General features: G+C 22.7%; 7 protein-coding genes across 7 annotated transcripts; 2 read left to right on the top strand and 5 right to left on the bottom strand. All coding sequences in view use genetic code 6, as the record gives it.

Moving 5' to 3' along the window:
- Positions 1–267: 267 nt before the first annotated feature.
- On the top strand, positions 268–2,901 carry TTHERM_00242540 (transmembrane protein, putative; the record flags this gene model as incomplete). The annotated part of the gene is made up of 9 exons (XM_001024977.2): positions 268–396; positions 508–602; positions 668–753; positions 989–1,188; positions 1,238–1,430; positions 1,558–1,740; positions 1,826–2,011; positions 2,117–2,280; positions 2,341–2,901. The coding sequence occupies 9 exons, from the start codon at positions 268–270 to the stop codon at positions 2,899–2,901; spliced, it is 1,797 nt and encodes a 598-aa protein (XP_001024977.2).
- Positions 2,902–4,210: 1,309 nt separating this feature from the next.
- TTHERM_00242530 (hypothetical protein) lies at positions 4,211–5,398 on the bottom strand (the record flags this gene model as incomplete). The annotated part of the gene is made up of 1 exon (XM_001024976.3): positions 4,211–5,398. The coding sequence occupies exon 1, from the start codon at positions 5,324–5,326 to the stop codon at positions 4,211–4,213; it is 1,116 nt and encodes a 371-aa protein (XP_001024976.4). The 5' UTR covers positions 5,327–5,398.
- A 1,090-nt stretch (positions 5,399–6,488) lies between these two features.
- TTHERM_00242520 (transmembrane protein, putative) lies at positions 6,489–12,725 on the top strand. Its single transcript, XM_001024975.2, has 9 exons — positions 6,489–6,705; positions 6,801–6,895; positions 6,953–7,038; positions 7,989–8,170; positions 8,229–8,424; positions 8,514–8,705; positions 8,765–8,944; positions 8,997–9,157; positions 9,265–12,725. Exons 1-9 carry the CDS (start codon positions 6,577–6,579, stop codon positions 9,826–9,828), a joined length of 1,785 nt encoding a protein of 594 aa, XP_001024975.2. The 5' UTR covers positions 6,489–6,576; the 3' UTR covers positions 9,829–12,725.
- Positions 10,200–12,617, bottom strand: TTHERM_00242519 (WD domain, G-beta repeat protein; the record flags this gene model as incomplete). Its single annotated transcript, XM_001470992.2, has 1 exon — positions 10,200–12,617. The coding sequence occupies one exon, from the start codon at positions 12,615–12,617 to the stop codon at positions 10,200–10,202; it is 2,418 nt and encodes an 805-aa protein (XP_001471042.2).
- Positions 12,726–13,794: 1,069 nt separating the features above from the next.
- Positions 13,795–15,718, bottom strand: TTHERM_000242519 (kinase domain protein; the record flags this gene model as incomplete). The annotated part of the gene is made up of 13 exons (XM_012800241.1): positions 13,795–13,825; positions 13,944–14,033; positions 14,085–14,177; positions 14,306–14,395; positions 14,443–14,532; positions 14,592–14,681; positions 14,745–14,828; positions 14,893–14,982; positions 15,079–15,168; positions 15,280–15,396; positions 15,446–15,535; positions 15,589–15,638; positions 15,695–15,718. 13 exons carry the CDS (start codon positions 15,716–15,718, stop codon positions 13,795–13,797), a joined length of 1,029 nt encoding a protein of 342 aa, XP_012655695.1.
- A 702-nt stretch (positions 15,719–16,420) lies between these two features.
- TTHERM_00242510 (hypothetical protein) lies at positions 16,421–19,282 on the bottom strand (the record flags this gene model as incomplete). The annotated part of the gene is made up of 12 exons (XM_001024974.3): positions 16,421–16,525; positions 16,579–16,694; positions 16,746–16,881; positions 16,936–17,036; positions 17,088–17,241; positions 17,300–17,591; positions 17,779–18,093; positions 18,229–18,350; positions 18,444–18,584; positions 18,649–18,726; positions 18,798–18,993; positions 19,134–19,282. 12 exons carry the CDS (start codon positions 19,280–19,282, stop codon positions 16,421–16,423), a joined length of 1,905 nt encoding a protein of 634 aa, XP_001024974.3.
- Positions 19,283–20,221: 939 nt separating this feature from the next.
- TTHERM_00242500 (nucleolar GTP-binding protein) lies at positions 20,222–22,649 on the bottom strand (the record flags this gene model as incomplete). Its single annotated transcript, XM_001024973.1, has 3 exons — positions 20,222–20,592; positions 20,729–21,918; positions 22,246–22,649. 3 exons carry the CDS (start codon positions 22,647–22,649, stop codon positions 20,222–20,224), a joined length of 1,965 nt encoding a protein of 654 aa, XP_001024973.1.
- Positions 22,650–24,381: the final 1,732 nt, after the last annotated feature.

Below are 24,381 nucleotides of genomic sequence, written 5' to 3'. Positions count from 1 at the left end.
AAAAAGGAATTTAAATTAAACTTTTCAATAAGGAAAGAGACATATGCTACTCTAGATTATTGATTGAAATATAATTAGATTAACTATTTTATGAACAACGAAAGAAGAATAAATATTGTAAATAAATATTGGAGTATACAAAAAAAATAATACTTAATTTGTTAACCAACAATATAAATATCTTGGTTAAACAAGATTAAAAGCAGATAACAAACAAACAAACAAACTAAAATATTTATAATTAGATATAGTTTTTGAGAATAAAATATGGTTAGCGTCAAAAAAGTAGAGAAAACAATCAGTTATTTTGGATAGATTAAACTCAAAGTTCAGCTTATTGTTAATTTTACTATTCTTAGCTTGATTTCCTGCTCAATTATTTCAATTTTGATAACTGTAAATATTAACTAAAATATTGAATTCATTTATTCATTAATTTAGATTGATTTGAATAAAATTCTTTAAATAAGCAAAGCTAAAGCTTTATATCAACTATAACATATTAAGGTATTTATTCAGAAGAAAATTACAGATCGGATTTTAAATGATTCCAGTTAGTATGTTTCTTAGAGGGTATAACTAGAAATGAGCACAGTCATTGGGTAACTTGTTCACTAAACAAAACAATTTTGAAGATAATTTATTTTTAACTGGTAAAAATAAAAAGGATGATGATTAATTAACTGCAAACTTCGCTATTTATAATGGGATAATTTATTTATGAGGTCGAATAGGTCACCAAAGACACCTTTGGTAAGAATTAAAATTTACCTTATCAATAAACTTCTTGTTTTCATTTTTTAAAAATCTACTAAAAGGTCTTCATTTAAATAAATTATTTGGTAGTATTTAACTAATATTAACATTTACAAGCAAATTTATAACATAAAAAATACTCATCAAAATAAGGATATATTATATTATAACTCATTAATATTTTAGAGAGAAGAAAAGCATTAAAATAATTAACAATTTTGTAAAAAAATAGGTATTAATACAATATATCCCTTTTCCAATATATATTCTCCATTTCCAATCTACGATTTCACTCCTGGAAGCCCAAATATCAATGATCTTTAATTAGCTTAAAATTAGATATTGGCATGTGCCCCAAGCTTATCTTCTACTACTTAAATTGCATCTCTATGTATGGATGTACCTTTGAACCTACCATAAACTCCTACTTCAGTAAGTATTAAAGAATAATGGTAGTTAAGCATATTAATATATAAATTAGAGTCCAGACTACACTACATATAATGTTGGAAAATTTTTACAGTTAGATGACTTTATACCTAGTTTGTTTTCAACACCTTTTCTATAGGAAAAAATACTAAGAGTTTTTATATAAAGTTACTCTATGACAGATCCTGTTAGAAATATTTATAAAATTTATCCTCCATCCTATTTGGATAGCACTTAGATTTAATGTAATTTTTTAGATAGATGCTTAATTTAACTAAAAGCAAAAGCTTTTAATTTATTAGTTCTTAGTTAAATTGTTATGAGATTACTATTTATTTTTTTAAATATTTTTAATTTAAAATAAATAAATAGATAGCATTTTTAGACGATACTATTAGGAACAATAGTAAGTTACAAACCCATATCCTAATGGTAGTAGTAAAATTATTGTTTAAGGGCCCTATAATACTACTTTCCCAAATGGTACAACAGTTGAAGTGGTGTGTGCCTCAATTACAATACCATTTCCTTTTGGAACTGATACAATTTTTTATCGTAAATAAATTTGATTTGATTTGATTTGGTTTTTTTGAATCTTTTTAACTGTTTGAAATCAAAATTTTTATTTTTTAATAAACAGATATTAGAATAGAAATACTAATGTCAGTGATATAAGAATTTGTTAATTCTTAAAATTATAGGTCAGATATTGAAATTATAATTTTGAACAAGAGAAGACAATTTGTTTATCTGACAGATTATTGGAAGAAAAGTTATACTGGTCCATCCTAAGTTATCTATGATTCTAACATTTAAATTTATAGTGGTATTAATTTTTTATCTTAATTTCTAAATGAATCTTGAAAAGATTAAATGAATTTATTGAAGCTATTTCATTTTTATTGGAACTTAATTTTATTTGTTCAAACAGGATTAGATGAGCCCACTCTTACAGATCTTATTACTAATAAAACATAGTAGGCAACAGTTTCTAAGCTTAATAAATAAGGAGTAACAAAAGATTATCTTGTAGAAGTTATACTTCTAGCTGATACTTTTAATGCTAATGATCCTAAATCTTATTTTACTACAGGAGTAGCTTAAATTTATTTTTTATTTAAAAAACTGACCAAAAATTATGTTGTATTTAAAAAGGTAAATGATCCTGTGAACGATAACTTTTTTATATTTCTTATATATGGAGAAAAATCTTAAATGTACTAAGTTCAAACTACTATTTAAGATCAAACAAGTCAGATCGAATATGTCACAGTAAGAATTTGTATAGTAAGTAGCTTAATCACGATAGTTTTAGTATATGTAGCAACTTCCTTAGTTACTGTTTAAGTTTAAAGGCCTTTGAATGTTCTTAATATTATACTAAGAAAGCTTAATAATAGCACAACAATAAAATAAAATACTTTACTTAAAATTAGAGAATAGCTAAGATATTAATATTTTCAGAGCTAATACTAAGTACAAGAGCTTGTAAAATCTTTTTCAGATCTAATTGATAAAATGATTGAAACATCCACAACCAAAAATTAAATTATACCTAGAAAAATAGAATACCCCTTAAATGATTTAGAAATTAATTTCGTTAAAACAACTAAGGGTAATTAAATTGACTTTGATGTATTAAAGTTTGTGAATTTAGTCAAAGATAAATTTGATGGATAAAAAGAACAAACAGATACCCAATTAATGTAAAATTGAAACCTAATTTAAGAAACAAAAATATTTTAATTTAATTAAACTTTATACTAAACTAATAATTAAATCATATATTAAAATTTAACTAATAACAAATTCGATAATTAAACATTTTATTTTGCATCTCCTGTAAATAAACTTAAATATATTTTAAATAAAAACTTAAATAATAAATATTAAACAAATAACCAAATAAGTAAAATAATATTAAAAAATAAATAAATAAATTTTAATAAATATTTAGCTAAATTAATATTAAATAAACAAACAATAGCATCCCCTGTAAATAAACTTAAATATATTTTAAATAAAAACTTAAATAAATAAATATTAAGTAAATAACCAAATAAGTAAAATAATATTAAAAATATAAATAAATAGATAGATAAATAAATAAATAAATAATTTTTAATAAATATTTAGCTAAATAAATGTTAAATAAATAAATAAACAAACAAACAAATAAGTAAAAAATATTAATTTTATATATGGCTAGATAAATAAGTATTTAATAAATACATAAATTTTAATTAAATATTTAGATAATAAACATTAAATGAATAAGTAAGTAAATTAATATTAAATATATAAATAATAAGTAGATATATAAATATTAAATAATTAAATAGATAAACCAATATATAAAAATAAATAATTTATTAATAAACAATTTATTTAATAAGAGTTAAAATATTCATGAAATTTTAATATTTAGAACTTGAAAAATAATATTTTAATAGATAGATAATTCTTTTTTCATAATCCTAATAATAATATTTATTTTCTTAAGAATAATAAAAATTAATTTTAATTAAAAACAATTTTTAAAGATAGTTTGAGAAAAACTTCTTATATATTAAAATTTTTAAAAATATTTATAATACAAATGAAAGATATAAGGAAGGATATCATTAATAAATTTGTTTTAAAGCTCTTAAGATATTTGAGCTAAAAACTAATATATAACTTAAATTTGTAAATTTGAGCAAAATTTACATAGAAAGATCAAAAATAACTTAAATAATTTATAATTTAGATATAAGAAAAAGTAAAAAATTTATTGAAAATTACAAAAAGATTTAATTAATACTTTTAGAAGTAAAAAATAAAATTGCATTTAATAAGTGAGAATGTAAAAAATTTTGAATAAATAGCTTTGAAATTTATAATTGTTACAAGATTTATAATATGAATATTTTTTAATTATTTAACAAAAGTTTTTTTAAATGCTTTATTTACTTATCACTATGTAAATTTAATAAAATAAACATAAATTAACACTTGTTTTCTATTAAATACAAATTCATTTATATCAATTTTTAATTTCATAAAAACACTCAGCTTCTTATGATTAAGCATCTTTATCTTATAATTCTTTTCTATTGTTTATTATTTCAAGCATTTTTGTATAGTAATTATATAAGTCTTATGCGTTTCTTGTTTTTATCCAAGCTGAATTCCTTTAATGTCCATAATAATAAAATGTACTTGTCCCTTCTGGATCACTACTTTCTCGATATTATGGTGTACAATTATTGCATAAATCTGGATTGCTACTTTTCCCATAGTTTTAATAATAGCTATTTTCAATCATATAATAAAAAGATTAACATTTAGTGCAATTTAATCTTTCTATTTTGATGTAATCAAAGCCAAACCAATTTGTGAAATATTTAGTTATTCCTTAAACAAGTTTATTACACTCATTAATTATTAACTATTTTTTATATTCTACATTTAATAAATTTATTTATTTTTTATTATCAGATAGTTATTAGTTTAATTATTCGTTATCTTGTGTGTTTCTATTTATATTGATTATCTCTTATGAAATACTTTCAATTTTTTCGAAATCAGTGAATCTACTTATATAATTTGAAATTTCACAAATTTAGCTAACTTAGACTAAATTATCTTTGTTAAAAGATCTATCAACTTTCCAAAATCCTGCAGTCTTGTTATTATCATCACTTTCACATAATTTAACTATTTCAAATAAGCTATAAATTGATTATTATAATTCTAAATCATCTTTTTTATCTAAATCTTCAAAAGAATTTTTAAGTTTTTCATATGAATCTTTATACCTATTTTAATATTCTTCAAGTTATTTATCATACTTTTCTAAGCATTTTATAGATTCTTATATTTTTACTCTAATTTATTTTGAATAATTGTAGAGTTTTTCTTCTTCTTAATTTTAATCCATCTAATTTTTTAAAAGATCTCCAATGTCTTTTTTTAAAATATCAATATCTAATTCAGAAGTTTTTAATCTTCCTTAAGATTTGTGTTAGTCATAATGACACATTTTGCAGATATATTTAAGGTATTATTCATCACACTACTTAGAAATGCAGATGCGATCTTTTTTATATTAACTCTAACAAGTTAAACAACTTACATTTGTATTTTAATCTTCGCTCATAGTTCTTTAGATTTTAATAAGAAATTTTTATTAAGAAATTTAATTAGAAATAAGATACCAATATTATTTAGTAGTGTATTTTTTATAGGATTAAAAGATATATATTCTAATTCTTCATTAATTAAGAAATCCCTTTCATTTTGGAAGGATAATTTGTGATCTTTAACTGGAAATTCTTAAATTTTTTAAAATTTAGCTCCAAATTAATGGCTAGTAAAGCACATAATAAAAATAATTATTTTATTTTATTCATTTTTAAATTATAATTAAAAAAAATTCATAAAAATAATAATAAGATTTAAAAAAACATTTTCATTTATTTTTGAATGCATTTTATTTTCTTTCAAGAAGTAAAAATATCCTCATTGATTAAGTTCGACATAAAAAAAATGTTTGGCTCTTAATTTAAATTTTTGCTCTAAAACTTATTTTGGGTCAGGATAAACTTATTTAATAAGGAATTAGAGGTTTTTATAATATTAATACTTAATATTGCTTTATTTTGGTTTGAAAAATATTTATTGAAATTAAATAAAATAATTATACTAACATCAATCAATAAAATAATTTTGTAAGTTAGGTATTATTTTATAGAAATAAAGAATTAATTATACTGAATTTCTTACTTATTTATTATGTTATAAATTACTCAACAATTTTCCCCCCTACAAATTGTAGTAAAAGCTGTTTAAATTTAAGTAAAAAATAAATATTATTAAGATATGTTTGATTTTGACATTTGCTTGAAAGTTATAAGAATATTAAAAATAAAAAATATTTCGATTAATTAATTTATTAATTTATTTATTTGTTTGTTTGTTAGTTTATTTGTTTTAGAAATATATATTTTGTTCAAAAAATTAGAAATAAAAATAATTTAGTAAAAATTAAAAAAAGTAGTTTTTTAGGCTTATATTAATATGTTTGAATAACTACATTTTAATTAACAGAGTATTGAATAAACTTAATAGGACTGTTGCGTGTATGATAGTAAATATTTTTAATAGATATTTATACATAATCTAAATAATTTTATTTAATTTCTCAACTATTTATTTTGAAATTGCTTTTCAAATCAAAATAAGAAAATGATGCATTATTTAACTAAATTTCATCAAAAGTATTTTTCAATTAATTAAAAAAATTTTTGAAATAAATTAAGAGGAACTAAAATATTGGCAGAAATAAATAAAGAAGTAACAAACAAATATATCAATTAATATAGTATTTTTTTAGATAATAAATAAGCTATGGTAAAAGTAGATAAAAAACCTTATGAAATTAATAGATTTGGACTCTTAAGATTAAAACATTAGTTAATTATAAGATTTGGGGTTATTTCTCTTATCTGCTGTTTAATTATATCTTTGCTGATAATTGTAATTAATACATTTTTTTTTCAACTTCTTCTTACAAGATCTACCTTAAAGAGTATTTTAAATGGTAAAAAAGCATTTATTTTATGAATTAATAGCTGTTTATCTAGAAACAAGTAACTCAAAGGATTATTTCAGATTCGGCGTCTTACGTTTGTTCAAATGTTGATCTTGAAAATGAAAGAGTTATCAAGTAAATTTTTCAAAGGTTTAAAATTTAATTATAATCTTCTTAATTTGGTTTTAAAAGATAAATGGTAACAGTGCTTTAAACTTCACTTTATAATCTGGGATAACTCATTAATGATATAAGATAAGTGATCAGTGATGTATTTAGTAAAATTATTTAACTTTTTACATTATAGAAGAAAGCTTTTAAATTACTTTTCGAAGAAAGTATTTGTAACTAAAGTATTCACTTACAAGCAATTTATAGTTAAAAGGTTGCTAGTAAGTATATTTTTTTAATTAAAAAGAAAATTAATTGTAAATACCACACATTTTTTTAATTTAATTATTTGTAAACAAATTTTTTTAGTGATTTTATATCCAAAAGTTAAAAATTTTAATTTTTGAGAGTGAAAATCGTAATCAACAAAATATCCAATTCCTAATCGCCTAAAAAAATAAAAAACAAACTATTTACACTAATAAAAATTAATTAAAGCATTACTCCTCTAAAAATTGTATTAATCTTTTTTTTATAAAAAGTGTTTTTTAATTAAAAATTAAATAGACTTTTTTACTATCCAACCACTCTAATTAAATTTTTGTAACTAAAAATTTATTTAGTTATTTTTTTACAAAATTAATAAGGATATTTTTCGAATACTTAGATTGTAATTAAAACAAAACAAAGGCACAATATTTTGGAAGTAAAAAACTAATAAAAAAGTACTAATTTAGGTTTTTGAGACTTCAGTAAAAGTTTATATTCAAATAAATAAAAGTATTTTAATAATAATTTTGATCAAAATTAAATATATAAAAAACATAAATTAATCATAAGAGTATTAATTAATCATTTTTTATTTCCATATACTTTTTTTGAAAATGTTTGAAAAGAAAAATTTTTAGTGGGTTTTTTTCAAAAAATTGACAAAAAAAAGCCTTTTGATGGCTTTTAAAGCAATTTAATAAAATATTAAAACAAGAATAAAGAAGTAATAAAATTACTAATTCAAGATTTTAATAAATAAAAGAAAAAATTTTAGAGTTATATCTTTAAAAAAGCTTTCATCTAATTAATTAATTTATACTTATTAAGATTATTAATAAAATTTTAGTAACTTATCCAAATTACAAGTTTGCTGGAATTTACAACGTCTATCCAACTTATGATTTAAGCAGCTCTGATAAGGAAGGGTTATCTAAAGCATAGGAGTAATTATAAAATTGCAATATAAATGTAATTTAACAATATGAAACAAGTTCGATTTGCATTGATTCAGTTTCTGATATCTAGCAAGTAAAATAATCAATTTATCTTTATAAATTTTATTAATTTAAGCTTCAATTAAAATTAGACAACCAATGAATAGAAGCAATTGATTAGTTATTTACTGGAATTAGATAATAATGTAAATAGCTTATTTTCAACTGCGTTTTTATAAGAAAGAACTTAAAGGATTATAGTATAAATTTACACATAACAAAATACCTAAAATATTAATATTTATAAATCATATCCTGCTTCATTTATTGATGAATCATAGAGTTAATGTAAAATTTTTAAAATATTTTTCTTATATTTGTCTAATTTTTTAAATTTCTTAAACTTTTTTTTCTATTTATCTAAAATATTTTAATAGTTAACATAGATTCAACATTTTATAAGCTTCAATAACAAAATTCTCAGAAAAGTAAAAGACAAGGAAATAGAGTCTTTGTTTAAGGCCCTTATGATGTGCAAGTTGGAAACTAAAAATTGTAAGTTATGTCTCTTTCTGTAACTTTTAAAGCTAATATCAACATCTAATCAACTATTTAAGAGATCTATTTTCGTAAAAATAATTTTAGTTGCAATTTAATAAATATTTAGAAAATTTTGCTATTATTTTAGATATCAGATTAGAAATGAAAATGAAAGTTATAGATAGCTTTGTCAAAGCTCATGGTTTCAGATCAAAAAGTGAAATCATAGTTCTAAACAAAAGGGGTTAATTTGTTTATGCCAGTGATTATTGGCATGTGACTAGTTAAAACCAGTATATATTTGATTAAAACATCAGCAATTTTAGTGGTAATATTGCTATTTCGCTATGTAAATAAATGATAATTTATTGTAATTAAAGGGCTTGATTAAACTAGTTTTCAAACTCTAATTTAACAGGAAACTTAAATGAAAATTTCTAAGCTAAATAAAGAAGGATAGACAAAAATATATTAAATCACTCCAATTTTTATATAGGATTAATTTGATCCTAATGATTAAAGAGATTTTACAAAAATTGGTGTAATTAATTTCTTAATAATTCATTTTATTTAATAAGAATTTAATTTTTGGTTTATCATTTATTTTCACTTTTTTATGAAAAAACTAATAAAAATATATTTTTTTAGATTGAAGATCCTGTTTAAGATAGCTATTTTACTATTTTATTGTATTCTGAAGAAGATGAAATGTATAAAGTAAAAGATAAAATAAAAAATTTATCATTGCAACTTGAAAATTTAACTGTAAAAATTTGTGTAACTTTGAGCATAATAACTATCATAATAGTATGTGCTGTTTCATATGCAGTATCAACTTAAGTAGATAGGCCTTTGAGGTTTTTAATAGTAGTACTAAAATAATTAATCATGAGCAAAACATTGAAATAAAGCACTCTTTAAAAAATAAGTCATTAAATCTAATTTTAATTATTATAGAGCTAATATTAGGTAAAAGACCTACTAATATCTTTCAATTCGTTAATAGAAACTCTGATTGAAAGAAATTTTAATAACAAAAATAATAATATAAAACCTGAAATCATTTATCCTTTGAATGAATTTGAAATAAATTATGTAAAACAAACACAAAATAAATAAAATATTTTTGATTGGGAGTATCTTATAGACAAAATTTAAAAGAATTGCGTCTCCTTTAATCCATAAAACGATATATCAAAAATTTAAAGTTGACTCAAATTGATTTATGCTATGAGTTTAGGATATAATTTTATATTAAAAATGAACATTTTTATTTTACAAAATGATTAATACTTAATGAATGATACAAATTATTACATAACATAATTAATTATTTATTACTTTATATAATTAACTAACTTACATAAATACATACATACATGCATACATATTTACATAGATAGATAGGTAGATACATTTTATATATATACAATCAAAAACTTCTATTTTTCATATTTAGCTAATCAAAATTTATTTATATTTTTTATTAAATCAAAATAAAGCAAAAACTAACACTCTCTCATTTTTATGAAATATATTTTAGATTTTAAAAATAATTTTATCGAAAAATTCTCAAATTGATTTCAAATTTATAAACGGCAGTACTCTACTAATCTATTTTCATGACACGAATAGAGCAACCTGTAGTTTTCATCGTATTATAATCTATAAGCTGCAGAAGGGTTATCAAATATATCTCTCACCTTTCTTAAATTGTTTAGATTCCAAACGGCTATTTTTCCATCCAATCTTTACCCTACTAAGCTAACAGCGATGCAATCGATTTCACTAAGGTATACTATATCAGTTATTGGAAAGGTTTCTTCTATTGATCTAAGCATGATAAGTGTTGAAGCCTCCCAAATTTTGACAGATGAATCTCTTCCTCCTGAAATTATTAAAGGTTAATCATTTCTTCTGCTTTTAACAAATATCAAACGGACTACAGGACTATTATGAGCACTCACATTTTTGATTATTTGATTTGATTTCAAATCCCACGCACATATCTATTTATCATATCCTACTAATAATGATTTATTTTAGAGTAATAACATGCAATGAACTTTTTAAAGCATTTCATTCTCTAAGCTTCTAATAAATATTCCCTTTTCTAAGTCCCATACTTTTACTGTACTATCTAAAGATCCGCTATACAGAGTACGTTCGTTAAGGAAAGTTAAAGAGCGAACGATATCATTATGTCCTTTAAAAGTATGTACACACTACCATGTAGGAACAGGCCTCCATATTTTCACAGTCCTATCAGTGCTTCCACTTGCTAGAATTCTTCCAGTAAAGTGGTATGCCAAACTAGTAACTGGCCTTTGATGACCCGTTAAAGTCGTAAGCAGCTTACCTTCAATCTTTTCCCATAGTTTAATAGTGCAGTCATCACTTGCAGAAGCAATTTTATCATTATCGATGAAAACAATATCTCTTACAGGTAAGTCATGAGATTTCCACCAAACTCTATTGCTATTTATTGCTGCATAAGGGACTCTTTAATTGTTTAATTGATTCAGACTATGACTGCTTGAGCTGTTATATTAGTCCATTATTTAATTCATACTTCTAGATGTATTAGGATTCATTTAAATTGCAGGTCCTTCACCAAAATATTAATTATGAGCAGCATTTATAAGCTGAGTATTTGCTTTTCCTATATTATTAGTAAGAGAAAAGGATCTGTCATATCCCTAATCAAGAGCTTAAGTTCCTGCAGGCATGTTAACATCTTACTTAAAATAGTTACTTGTTTTAGACTTACTAGGTCCAACACTCCTCAAAGGTGAGTTTTGTATATGGATTTCTTCCCTAAAAGGAGAAGGAGATTTGTTATTACCAGTTTATTGTTAGAAGAAAATGTTTTCGTTATTCCTCTCGAATTCATGTAATTATTTGACAGGATTATCAATACCATTTATTGGCTAATCCATTTATCTAGTATTAAATTATCTGCTAAGACTCTGACTTACTCCTTTTCCGAAAATTGTAGAAGTATTTTTAACTTTTGTTGGGCTCGAATGATTGTACATTGTATTTCTATTGTTAATATTTACGCTGTTATTATTTGTTAACATTCCGCTAGGTAATTATTCATCTACCCTGCTCATATTGTTTTGAGGTAGTGAGCTATGAAAATTGTGGCTGCTTGCGTTATTCGAAAAAGACCTCTACCCATTCAGACTTTGATTATTTTAGTTTTCAAGAATAAAATTTGCAGTAGGAGGATTTAATTCACTTGTTAATTTAAACTGTTCAGGTTCATTATGATTTACAGTTTATCCAAATTATCCAAATGTTCCTGAATGCATTGGTTAATTAAAATTCGACCCTTTTTGTAAAGTTGCAGATAAAAATCTATAAACTCCGTCAAGATATCTCTGTGTGTCTTTTGCAATTTTAGTAGTTTCCGTATAAACATTTTCTTTTGCACTCATTGTGTTTCTTAAAGTCGTTTTTATTTTTTAAAACCCTTCCTCATTAACACTGAATAACTAAAAGCGCTTATTAGGCTATAACTGAACCTTTAAAACTAATTCTGTAACTTTTCTCTAAGCTTCTTATGCATTTGCAATATTCTTCCTTTCAATGTCTTTCAATATTTATGTATAGCGTTATTCTGCTGCTTTCATACTCTATATCTGCTGCACGTCACTATCAAATTATGTTTGTAATCTCTCTAAAGTCTTTAAAACTTCATCTTATATAGTCTTCATAAAACTTTGCAAATGACCTTTTATCTCAGCTTGCATACTCTACAAGCTTTTTGTGTCATTATCCATTTATTATTCTATATTACTTAAATTCTAACATTCCCTATATTAATCAACAAAGTTTGCTAATGGTAATTTGTAGTGATTTGAATGATTAGAGGCTGAACATTTATCACAAACTAAGCCTCTTGATTAACACTGATTATCTAAACAAACTGAATCCTACATTGAAGGATCATGTCCTTGTACAGGACATTTAAATAAAACTAACTATTTGCTCATAAATTAAGACTATGCCTTGTTGACAATATTTTATAATACTAACTAATAATAATTTATTAATTGCTATAGTTATTTTTTAAAATATTACCAAAATTAATTAGAAATTTGTTAATTTAGATTTAGAAAAGTTAATTGATTTTGAAGCGAAAGACTTTACAAGTTATCACTAATTTAAAAATAGCTGTTAACAAATTTTATATTCATAAAAATTCGATAATAAAATATAAGTAAAGTCAAGATAGATATGTTAATTATTTATTTTTTATCTTATTATCAAAACATCCAATTTTTATTTATAATTAATGACAAATAATAACATTGTTTATATTTATGAATAACTAAATTATTATTTACAAATGAAATAATTAATTTACCATGCTAAATTTTATTTTCAAGTTATTTTAAAAAATAAATATTTAATTTGAAAATTATTTCATAAAAAATATTTCCAATTTCAATAAATAAAAATAAATTATATATTTAAAATTTTTCATAGTAAAAGGTGCTTAAAAATTTCTTAAAAGATAACAAATAATCTGATTTTAAACTTTTCAGAATTTTATTTTATTTATCAATTAACTGATTCTACTAAATTAATAAAGAAATAAAATAAATCTCAAAAAAAATTTGAAAAGATAAAATTTCTCATGAATTGTAAAAATAGCTTAGAAATATTTATTTTTTAACAAATTGCTCATAAAAGTTTAAATAGAAATAGTAATTTTATTTGATTGAGTATTGTTTTGAGAATTACTAAAAAATAACATTTTATTTGATATTTTTCAAAATCTAAAAAGAAAGATGATTAGCAACAAAAAGATAAACAAAAGTATTATTTTAAACATAATAAATTATTTTATCAAAGAACTATTTTTACAAAAAACAAACAATATGAATATTATTTTAAACAGTTTAAAAATTTTTATTAATAAAATGTAATTAAATCAAAAAAAGTAATAAGCTAAAATTAATAAATAATCATTTAAAATTCTATTTTTAATAAGAAATAATGCTATTTATTAAATTGAAATATCTTCAAAATGTTAAATATTATATTTATTTTTAAACAAATATTTATTTTCATTTTTTTATAAAATTAGTAAGCAAAAACATAAATTAATAAATTTTCAAGAAAAGTATTTATTCAAACCTTTATAAAAGACCAATCTTTTTGATTTCATTAGACTCTACTTTAGATTTTAAAGAGCCTTTTATGTTTTTAAATAATCTTAAACTTATAATTAGCTATTAATTTTAAAAAATAGTTTACTTTTTTCAATGAATTAGTTTGAAAATAAAACAATTTAAAATAAATATTAAATTTACTCTATAATTAATTGCAAACTCTATAAATTAAAACATTCTTATAAAATTTGGCTGTATTTGCATACACCTTTAAATGTTATTGCTGTTTAACTAATTTTAATAAAATAATATATTTTAATCTCATGATAAAATTAAATTTACTTCTATAAATCTAAAACCATGTTTTTAATATTTCTACTAATTTGAATTCCTTTGATTAAATCTTCTACTCCTTTGTATCCAATATAATTAGAACTTTAAAATATATGTTAAATTATCAATAAATAGCTAATTGAAATTATTTAATTATAAAATATTTTCATATCTTTTTTATTTAAATTAAGATATTAATATTTCAATTAAATTAAATAAATAATTTTTACTCTAAATACAATACTAAATCTGTTAAATTTTAACAATTTTATATCCCTTTTCCAAGACTAGAAGCACCTTTACTCATTATTCGGTTAGAGCTTAAATTTTATTAAATAAGTTAAAATATTTAATAAAATAATTTTACCCTAAGTTTAAGTTCAATACTTAGAGATTAGTCAATTAACTTATACTAACTCCTAATTCATATCCACCTTTTTCATTAATTTGATTCCCACTTTTAAATTTATTTATTAATTTTAATTTGCATTTTAATCTTTGAATTAAAATATTTACTAAAAATCTAGTTTAAAATAGTTTAAAGATTTTATTTTAGATAGACCTTTTGCCAATTCTGAGGCTCCTTCTTCTTGAATATTATTTCCACTATTATTAAGAAAATCCATTTTAATTTAGAATTAAATAATAAAATTAAAAATAATATATTACCTTAAGTTTAAATTTAAGTATTATATATTCTAGCACTTACCTAATCCTTCTCCAAATAAAGCTTTTTCACCAATTTCGTTTTGTCTTTTAAATTTTATTAGTTCTATTAAATTAAAACTATTAATTTTATAGTTTTTAAAATTTTTACGCAAGATATAGTTCCAGAGTTTAGAGATACTTGCATCTATTCAGATTTTTTACAATATTTTAAGCACCTAAATCACCAATTTAATTATTTCTATTATTATATTAATAAATAATTTATTTTAATTTAATAATTATAAAATTCAATTTTTCTTCATCATTAAATTATAAAAATTAATTATCTCATTACTCTAAGTTGATACAAAGAGAAATTAAATTTGTGCATTGCCCTACATTTTTTCCTAAACACAAAGCACCCTTATAATCAATTTAACTTAAGCTTTAATATGAAATAGATAAATAAGAAATGTTTCAAATTAATTTAAAAGTTAAAATGATAAAAAAAGCCAAATTAAATTTAAATGAATAATAAAAATATCTAAAAATATACGTATTATATTATATTAAACTTAATCCAGATATATTGATGCTTATATTTTAGACGTTTATACAATTTCCTATTCCATTAGCTATATGTGAGATACCATAAGTTCCAATATTATTTCCACTATAATAATAAATTTTGTTTACTTTCAAATGAAAACTTTAAATTTTACCTTAAATTAATAAAGAGCGTTTAAATATCTTTACAACTTTATAATTTAACTCCTAAAAGTGCTGCTTTTTAATCATTTATAAAACTATCTCTTTTTTAAATAAATTAATTGAAAAAATATTTTATAGAGGAGTAATTAATTACCTAAAATTAAGTTAGGCTTCTGAAAGATTGCTTAAGTTAGCCTTTAAAAACTTTTGATTTTTTTATAAAGAAATTTTAATCAACAAAAAATAAAATATTTATGTACTTCTTCTAGTATCTAAAATATCATTGTTTTTATTTAAATAGTTTTTTATCCCAAATGTGTTTATTTCAAAGAGACTCTTGACTTTCAAATTTATGAAAAAATTAATAAATAAATAAATTTATTTCTTTTTCATTCTTAATTTCTGATTGATCAAAATAGTTAATTTTTAATTATTCCATCAATAACAAATAAATTTTACTATTTATTCTTACTTATAAATAAGGTTTAAAAGAAAGAGTCATTTTATAATTAACATAATAATCTGATTATAAAATTTTGAAGACAATTTTTTTGAATTTTAAGATTTTAACTATTGAAAATCTTTAAAAAATAATTTTCTTAATTTATTTTTAAACTTTTAAGAGATCTATCTTATCATCAATTATAATATCTAATAATAATCCTTACTTGTAAAATAAAGAAAATTATTCTTATTTATTAAAACAAATAAAATTATTCTTATCTATTAAAACAAATAAAATTATAATTGCATCTTGAATAATAAAAAAATAAATTTTTTATTTTTTTTTGAGAGAATTTATTTAACTTAAATTAAAAATAAAATTTATTTTCTTACTTATTTTTAAAAGTTATTTTTTAATTTATGTAAAATTTAGCAAGATAAAAATGTTGCATAAAATAGAAACAAGTAATGAATAAAAAAATCTTAATTATTGTGGTATTAATTAGTTAATTAGTATACAAAATAGAAAAATAAATTGATAATCAATTTTTAACAGTTTTATATTATTTTTATGTTCTTTATTTTGTTTTAACTCCAGATGCATTAGCTTTATTTGGATTTGTTTGAGTAAATTTCTTTGTAATTACCTAATTAAAAAAATAATAATTTATTTGATTTTCTTTTATATTTTATTTCTTACATCTAAAGCTTGCTTTCTTAGTTCTTCTTAAGTGAAAAATTTATCTCCTCTTTATCCAATCTATTATATTTTTTCGTCTTCACCATCTTCATTGTTTTGTACTTGCAATAAATCATCTAAAAAAAAAAATATTCAGCATGCAATTTATTTAATTTTTATTATTTTACCAGGACAATCCTACTTTCCTTATCCAGCACTTGAGTAGAAATTCATAATATTAGCGTTTTCATAAGCAATAATGTTATTGAGATCATCAATATTTTGAGCTAAACCAGGCATATCTCCTTTTTCTAATTTTAGTTACTATTTAAGAATAATTAAGTGTTAGCTATAAACGATTTAAATTCAATTAAATACCTCTGCAATCAAACGAGAATATTCAGAAATAGCATCAAGTCCTTTCTATTCTAAAATACCTAAGAAATGTACCATATTTTCTTCTGTAATTGCAGCACTCCCTATATAAATTAATAATATTAAATTAAGGTCTTTTTAAATGTTTTGTTTACTTAGTTTTTCAATAGTTTCTGGTTCAACATCAATAGCAATAAATACATTTTCTAAATATTATTTGATTAAATTAATAGTTTCTATAGATTTTTCATATTAAGCTTTGAGAATGACTTTCTTCTTTTCTTCTTGTTAAATTTTGTTAGTTAATGCCTTACATGAAAATAAAAAATTATATTTTTATAATTGTTAAGTCTAAATATTTGTTTACTATTTTCATTTCTCTTCTTTTATTGTCATTTGTTGCTCCCTTTGTACTATACATTTAAATTTCTTTCTTTTTTTCCTCTATCTTTCTTTCAAGTTCTTCAACTTCCTCATTTAGTTCTTTGACGAATTTGCTCATGATTGTATTCTTTTAATATAGGTTGATGAATACATTGAGAAGTTCTTTGCTCTCTTTATCTTTAGTTTCGTTAATACCTGTTTCTTTTTTAATTCTTTCAAAAGCTTTTTTGATTTCCTCTTCTTTCTTAGCTGAAAGCATATATTCATTATCGATCCTTTTTGAAATTTAAAAAGAAAAAAAAATCAATAGAATTCTCATAAAAAAATTTGTCTTTTTTTAGCTTGATTTCACAGCATTTAAAAAATAATAAATTATATTTTCAGAAAAAAATTAGATGAGATTTGATTAGTTTAAAATAATATATAGAAGAAAACTGATTGAGTAATTATTTATTTAATTACATTTCATTAGAAGCCTTTTTTTCAGCAATAATCTCCTAGTTTCTTTAAATTTACTTCTCTAAATTTTCCAAAACTTCTTTTTCTTTTTGCTTAGACTTGATAAATTACTTAAATCTTCTATCGTATTAAATGTTTTCATTCAAGTTCTTGTATTCTTGTTCGAAATTCAGCTTTTACTATTCAGCCTTCTCTTATAATGCCTTTAACTCTTCTTCCGCTCTATTTCTATTATAGTAAGCTTCACCAGCACTTTTTATTGTTTTTTCAACATTCTTTTTTTTCTCTTCAAGCTCTTTCTTCAATTTGTTATATATTCTTTTTATAAATGTTGCAAATTATATATTCAAAATCAATAATTCAATTACAAAATATATTAAAATTATATAATAAGCACTTAGAACTCTTAATATGAAAATTAATAGTTTAATTAAATTAATTATTTTAAATTACTCTTCGATGACATTTTTTTCTTTTCTCAAGACATTTATTTTTTCTCTTAGCTAATTGTTTCTTGCTACAATTTCGTTAAGCTTTTGATTTGCTTTTTCGAGTTTATTTTCATGAATACTGACCTATTTAAGTTATTCCAAAAAAGAAACTGTAAATTAATTTAATCTATAAACAGTGTATATATTTATATTTAGAAATAAATTAAAATTATTTACTTCTCTCAAAAGAGCTTCGCAAGTTTCTTTGTTATTGACTTTTGCTTTACCATCCTTTTCTTCTCTATATCTTTCCAATTTCTTCTTTTTTTCTTCATTAATGTTTTCTTACACTTTTTTTATTTCATCATCCAGTTATTGCTAATAATTAACACAATATGTATAAATAAACCATTATTCAAAAATAATAAATTTATATAATTACACTTTTTTATAGTTCTTATTCTATCTTAGCAATGTAAGATTTTTCTACTGGCGAAAGAACATAATACTTAATAATTTGCTATTGTTTTTACGTAAAATATATTTTAATTTATAGCTAAACTGTTAATTTTAACAACAAATATTTTTTACCAAAAAATTATCACTTGAATCATCGCCTGATTCAAGCCTTTCAAGTAATACATCTAACTCTTTTTATCTATCTTTATCCAAAATGTTACTTGCATTCTTTTTTAACTTTTCTTTATTTTCAGAAGTTAAATTTTTAAGTCCACCTTACAAGATTTTTAACAAGATCTTCATTGTGTCTTTATCCATAGAGCTCATTCTAATTGTTATTTTACAAAAGAAACAAATGAAAATTGGAATAAAAAAATTGTTAGATATAGCTGAGTCAAATGTAAATAGTTTTAAAATTCTAAATTGATCATAAAAAATCAATTTATTTTATTTTCTAATCCAATTTACAAAAGGATCTTTTTGATTGAACGTCTTTTCTGTGATTCAATATCTTTGCCTAAAAACGTTGATCTTTCTGAATACTAAGAATATCCGAATTGGCTCTACTTAGTATTACGCATCTCACTCTTTTCTATAACTTTGTCTTCCTCACTCATTTTTATATTATAATGGTATGGTAATGATTTATTGCTTGGTGATCCTCTTTATTATAAAGTTGTTTGAAAGAATTAATATCGCTTGAAATTTTTTGATGTTTGATGTCTCTATTTAAATAAACAAATAAACAAATAAATAGTTCTAATAAATTATATATTTACTTGATATTATTGAGTTATTTTTGAGCATTAGTAAAATTTAACAACTTTTATTAACATATCAACAATTATTTAAAGCAATTCTAATGAATTTTAATATTAAAACTTCTATTTTATAATGATAAATTAAGTCTTCTACTTACCCTCGTTTCATTTAAATTAACTGCATTTTTTGCGAATTTTAAATGAAAATTTGATTGCTATGATGAAATCAAAAGATTTTAATTATCTTTGATGATTTGATGAAGCTTTTTTTTATATCTTAAATGTTAAATATTATTTATAAATTTTGAATGCCTTAAATAATAAAAAAAACAAATACTTGCATGTTGCTTTAACTTTATATTATATTTAAGCAGTAGAAAGAAAGAGGATTGATAGCAAAAAAAATTTTTTTTATTTTTTTTGTTTTATAAATTTTGTTGTTTATCAAACTGCCTTTAAAAATTGCTAAATAAACTATTTTTTTGTGAAAGGATGATAGAATTACTTAATAAACTTAAAAGATAGATGTCAATACGAGTAAAATATAAATTTTGGATAAAATAAATTACATTGATAATTCTTAATTATGCAAAAGATATTAATATTAATTATATTTGAAAGATTTTGTAGCTTATGGTTAAGATAAAAAGCCAGCCATATTTATTTATTGATTGATTGATAGTATGTTGTTATTTATTGAAGTTTTTTATTTTAAGGAGAAATTAATTTTATTTTTATTATTTATGTATTTGAAGAGAAAAAATGCATTCTTTTCTTAGACTTTATATTGATTTCTCAACGTCTATCTGCTTTTTGTTTTCTCTTACCAGAGAAAAGATGCTTGGGCATCTTTTAGGCAATACTTCTGTCAGCTTCACCAGCCATACCAGACCAAGTCTTTTCAATCTTGTATTTAAGTCTTTGCATAGCCTTATCAGCAGGAGTTAAAATAGGATTGGGATTGATACCTTTAGATCTTGATCTAGAGGCAGATCTTTACTTCTTTTCTAATTTCTTTTCAATCTTCTTTCTATCAGCAACACCTTCATCTTCCATGATATCTTCATCATCATCTTCAATATCTTTTTCGTCTTTAATTTGATCAAGTAATCTTCTTGGTTATCTCTTGGCAAGAACTCTTTATTCAAGCTTAGTAGAATCAATACCTATAATTATAAAATTTAACAATTAATTAACTCGCTTTAAACTAAAAATTTTTTTAAATTATTTCTGTTTCTATTAATAACTCAATAATAATTCTTGTTCTTCTTTTTTTTTAAATCAAATTTTTTAATTGTTTACCTTTAGTTTCGAGATCCTTTTTAACTTCACTTAAAGCTTCCTTATGAACATGAGCAGTTGTGTGTCTCTTTAACTTGTGTTCGATTTTAAGTAATTTTTATTTTGATTGGACAATTTCATGAGCTTCATAGTATTCATCAGGTAAATCGCCATCGCTTTCTTCACTCATGTCTCCCTTTTCTTCTCTAGCTTTTTCAAGCATTTCTTCTTCTCTTTCAAGTTCTTCAAGTTTTTCAAGAATATCAGGGTCAACATAATCAGCAATGTTTTTACCGTCCATGATTTCAGGTATAGCATCATACTTCCATTCAGGGTTGGCTAAATCGAAATGTTCTTATAATGGGAAGTTGAAAACACCAGCACCACCATGTTCTTCTTGAATTTCTTTGAGAGTAGGCTTTTCATTCTTAATACCACTCTTGACAGTTTAGGGGATGACAGGAGCTCTTACTACATTGCTATCTCTAACTTTAGTAGGTTTAGCAACATGTAAACCTCTTAAAACTTCTTCTTCTCTCTTTAAAATTTGGTTACCACCAGAAAGTTATTCAATTTTTTAACCGTCACGATGCTTTAAGAGAGTTTCGCAAGCTTGGACCTTGAGGTTTTCAATACCTTCACCAGTTTTATTGGACATTTAAAGAAGAGATACATTTTAATCCTTAGCAAGGCTGTTAAGGATATCCTTATTTTCTTGAGAAAGATCTTCAAAAGATTTCAAATCGCACTTACTGAGAACGATGCAAAGAGGCTTATTCTTAAAGAGAGGCTTAATAGAGTTGAATAAGCTTACTTATTATTCAATACTGTATGAGCATTATTCAGATAAATCAATAAAGAAGAGAATGCAAGCCTTCAAGTGAGCTAAAGCAGTAATACTTTACATTTCAATTGTGTTACGTTGTTCTAAAGGATGATCAAGAATACCAGGTGAATCAATAACCTACCATCTGACATTTTGGTATTCAGTATGACCAACATAAAGTGATTAAGTTGTGAAAGGATAACTTTAGACTTCAACGTTAGCCTTAGTGATTTAATTGATGAAACTACTTTTACCGACATTGGGGTAACCAGTAATCATTAAAGTTCTTTCGAAGGGGTTAACTGAAGGCAATCTTGCTAAATGTTTTCTGACTTCTTCCAAATAATTTAAGCTGCTATTTAACTTCTTTATGATTGTGCAAATTCTACAAATTATTTATAAAAAATTATGAAGTTGATTCAAATAGAACTAAAAAAATTATCTCCTCTCATTCTTAACTCCTAAAAAACTGATAGCCTTTTTAATTAACATCATTAAAGTATTATTAATTCTTATTAATGAGTTTTACTCATAATTGTTGTTACTTATTTTTTTTATGTTTATTTTATTCTATGTAGGAGTTAATTAATAGGATCAAGCAAGATAAAAAATACAGTTTTTTTATTATTGCTTGAAGCAGGAGAGAACAAAAAGTTAAAATGGATTCAAATATTTAAAAAATAAACTCTCTTAAGAGAATTTGTTAAATTACCTTCCCAAACAAGCTTTCTTCAATTGCTTGCAACGATAGAGAGAGTCACCATACTTGATAAGTCTAACGTAATCTGTGCAAATGTTGTCAACCAAGTTCATGCAAGAATGAACGTGACCCAAGGCAAGCTTATAGTGATCCTTGTCATAAAGGACATTGAATAAATCAGCGAAGAAGGGATGGATGTCATCCAATTTAGGGAAACCATTCAAAATGTCATTGAATTTTTCATGCATAGTATCTTAAGTGAACTTAATCTTACGCATGTAGAAACCTCTAATACGACCAATGGAATAGCCTGGATGAACAACGGTAGGAGTCTTTCTTTAAGTCTTGGAAAGGACAATGTTGATCATGTCCTTAGAAGCAGGAATAGTCTTGATACCCTTAAAAATATACTACATTTCTATGCTTTTATTCTAAAATTGTACTTTAATAAATCTATAAAATTATATATCTATTTTGATTGTTTTAAAAATCTTTTTTTGATTTGTTAAGTCGTCTAAGCTTTTAATCAAAATTCCTATATATCAAGTTATACAATATTCTTCCTTTATTTTAATTTCATTTGCATTATTTTTTTAGCTTTCAATAGGCCTACTTTCAGCCTTATATTTCAACTCTTTTTTATTTGTACTTTCACCGGCTAAATTAAAAATTATTCTTATTCCTATTTGCTTCAATTGCTCTTATATCCTACTTTCATTTATTATTAATAATTACATGAACTATAAATTTTTCTATCTTTCTTTCATTTTAAATTGAATTAAATTTTTACAAAATGATTTATTTTTCAAAATCTAAATTTACCTTTTAAATTTCGTAAGATTTAACTTAAAAATTAAAATTAATTAAAGTATCTTTTTTATTATTTTTTTTAATCATTCATATTGATTACAATTATTTCTTTATTTAATCATATAAAATAGCTTTAATTTTGTTGTCGGCCATACTAAGGTGAAAACACCGGATCCCATTCGAACTCCGAAGTTAAGCGCCTTAAGGCTGGGTTAGTACTAAGGTGGGGGACCGCTTGGGAAGTCCCAGTGTCGACAGCCTTTTTATTTTATAATAATTTTTAAGCCTTTTTAAATTTATTTATTTAAAAGGTTTTTTTTATTTATGATTATTAATTATTTATCATTTTTTTATTATTTAAAATTATTTCACAAATATAAATAAAAGCTATGAAGTTATAATTTTGTTGTCGGCCATACTAAGGTGAAAACACCGGATCCCATTCGAACTCCGAAGTTAAGCGCCTTAAGGTTGGGTTAGTACTAAGGTGGGGGACCGCTTGGGAAGTCCCAGTGTCGACAACCTTTTTTATGTTTATATTTTTAACATCTTTTTGTTTCTAATAAAATATATTTTTTTTAAAAAAGTAAATTAAATTTTAAAAAATAAATTGAAAACATTTATAAATAGGCATTTGATAAGTATAATTTTGCTGTCGGCCATACTAAGGTGAAAACACCGGATCCCATTCGAACTCCGAAGTTAAGCGCCTTAAGGCTGGGTTAGTACTAAGGTGGGGGACCGCTTGGGAAGTCCCAGTGTCGACAGCCTTTTTTATTTTAATTATATTTTTGACTAGTTTTATATTAAAATTTTAAATTTCATATTATTTTGAAAATAATTTTTTTATTTAAAAAAGAATTCAAGTATAAATATATTTAGAAGAGATATAATTTTGTTGTCGGCCATACTAAGGTGAAAACACCGGATCCCATTCGAACTCCGAAGTTAAGCGCCTTAAGGCTGGGTTAGTACTAAGGTGGGGGACCGCTTGGGAAGTCCCAGTGTCGACAACCTTTTTTGTGTTTATTTTTTTAACATCTTTTTGTTTCTAATAAAATGTATTTTTTTTTAAAGTAAATTAAATTTTTAGAAATAAATTGAAAACATTTATAAATAGGCATTTGATGAGTATAATTTTGCTGTCGGCCATACTAAGGTGAAAACACCGGATCCCATTCGAACTCCGAAGTTAAGCGCCTTAAGGCTGGGTTAGTACTAAGGTGGGGGACCGCTTGGGAAGTCCCAGTGTCGACAGCCTTTTTAATTTTATTATTTTTGAGAAATGTGGAGTAAAAAATATTTTAATTCAGTAATAAATTTTATTTTCAAACCCTT

The sequence above is a fragment of the Tetrahymena thermophila genome (assembly GCF_000189635.1).
Source record: "Tetrahymena thermophila SB210 genomic scaffold scf_8254373, whole genome shotgun sequence".
In the NCBI taxonomy this organism is placed as follows: domain Eukaryota; phylum Ciliophora; class Oligohymenophorea; order Hymenostomatida; family Tetrahymenidae; genus Tetrahymena; species Tetrahymena thermophila.
The sequence above is the reverse complement of the archived record's forward strand: the minus strand, read 5'-3'. Positions and strand labels throughout refer to the sequence as shown.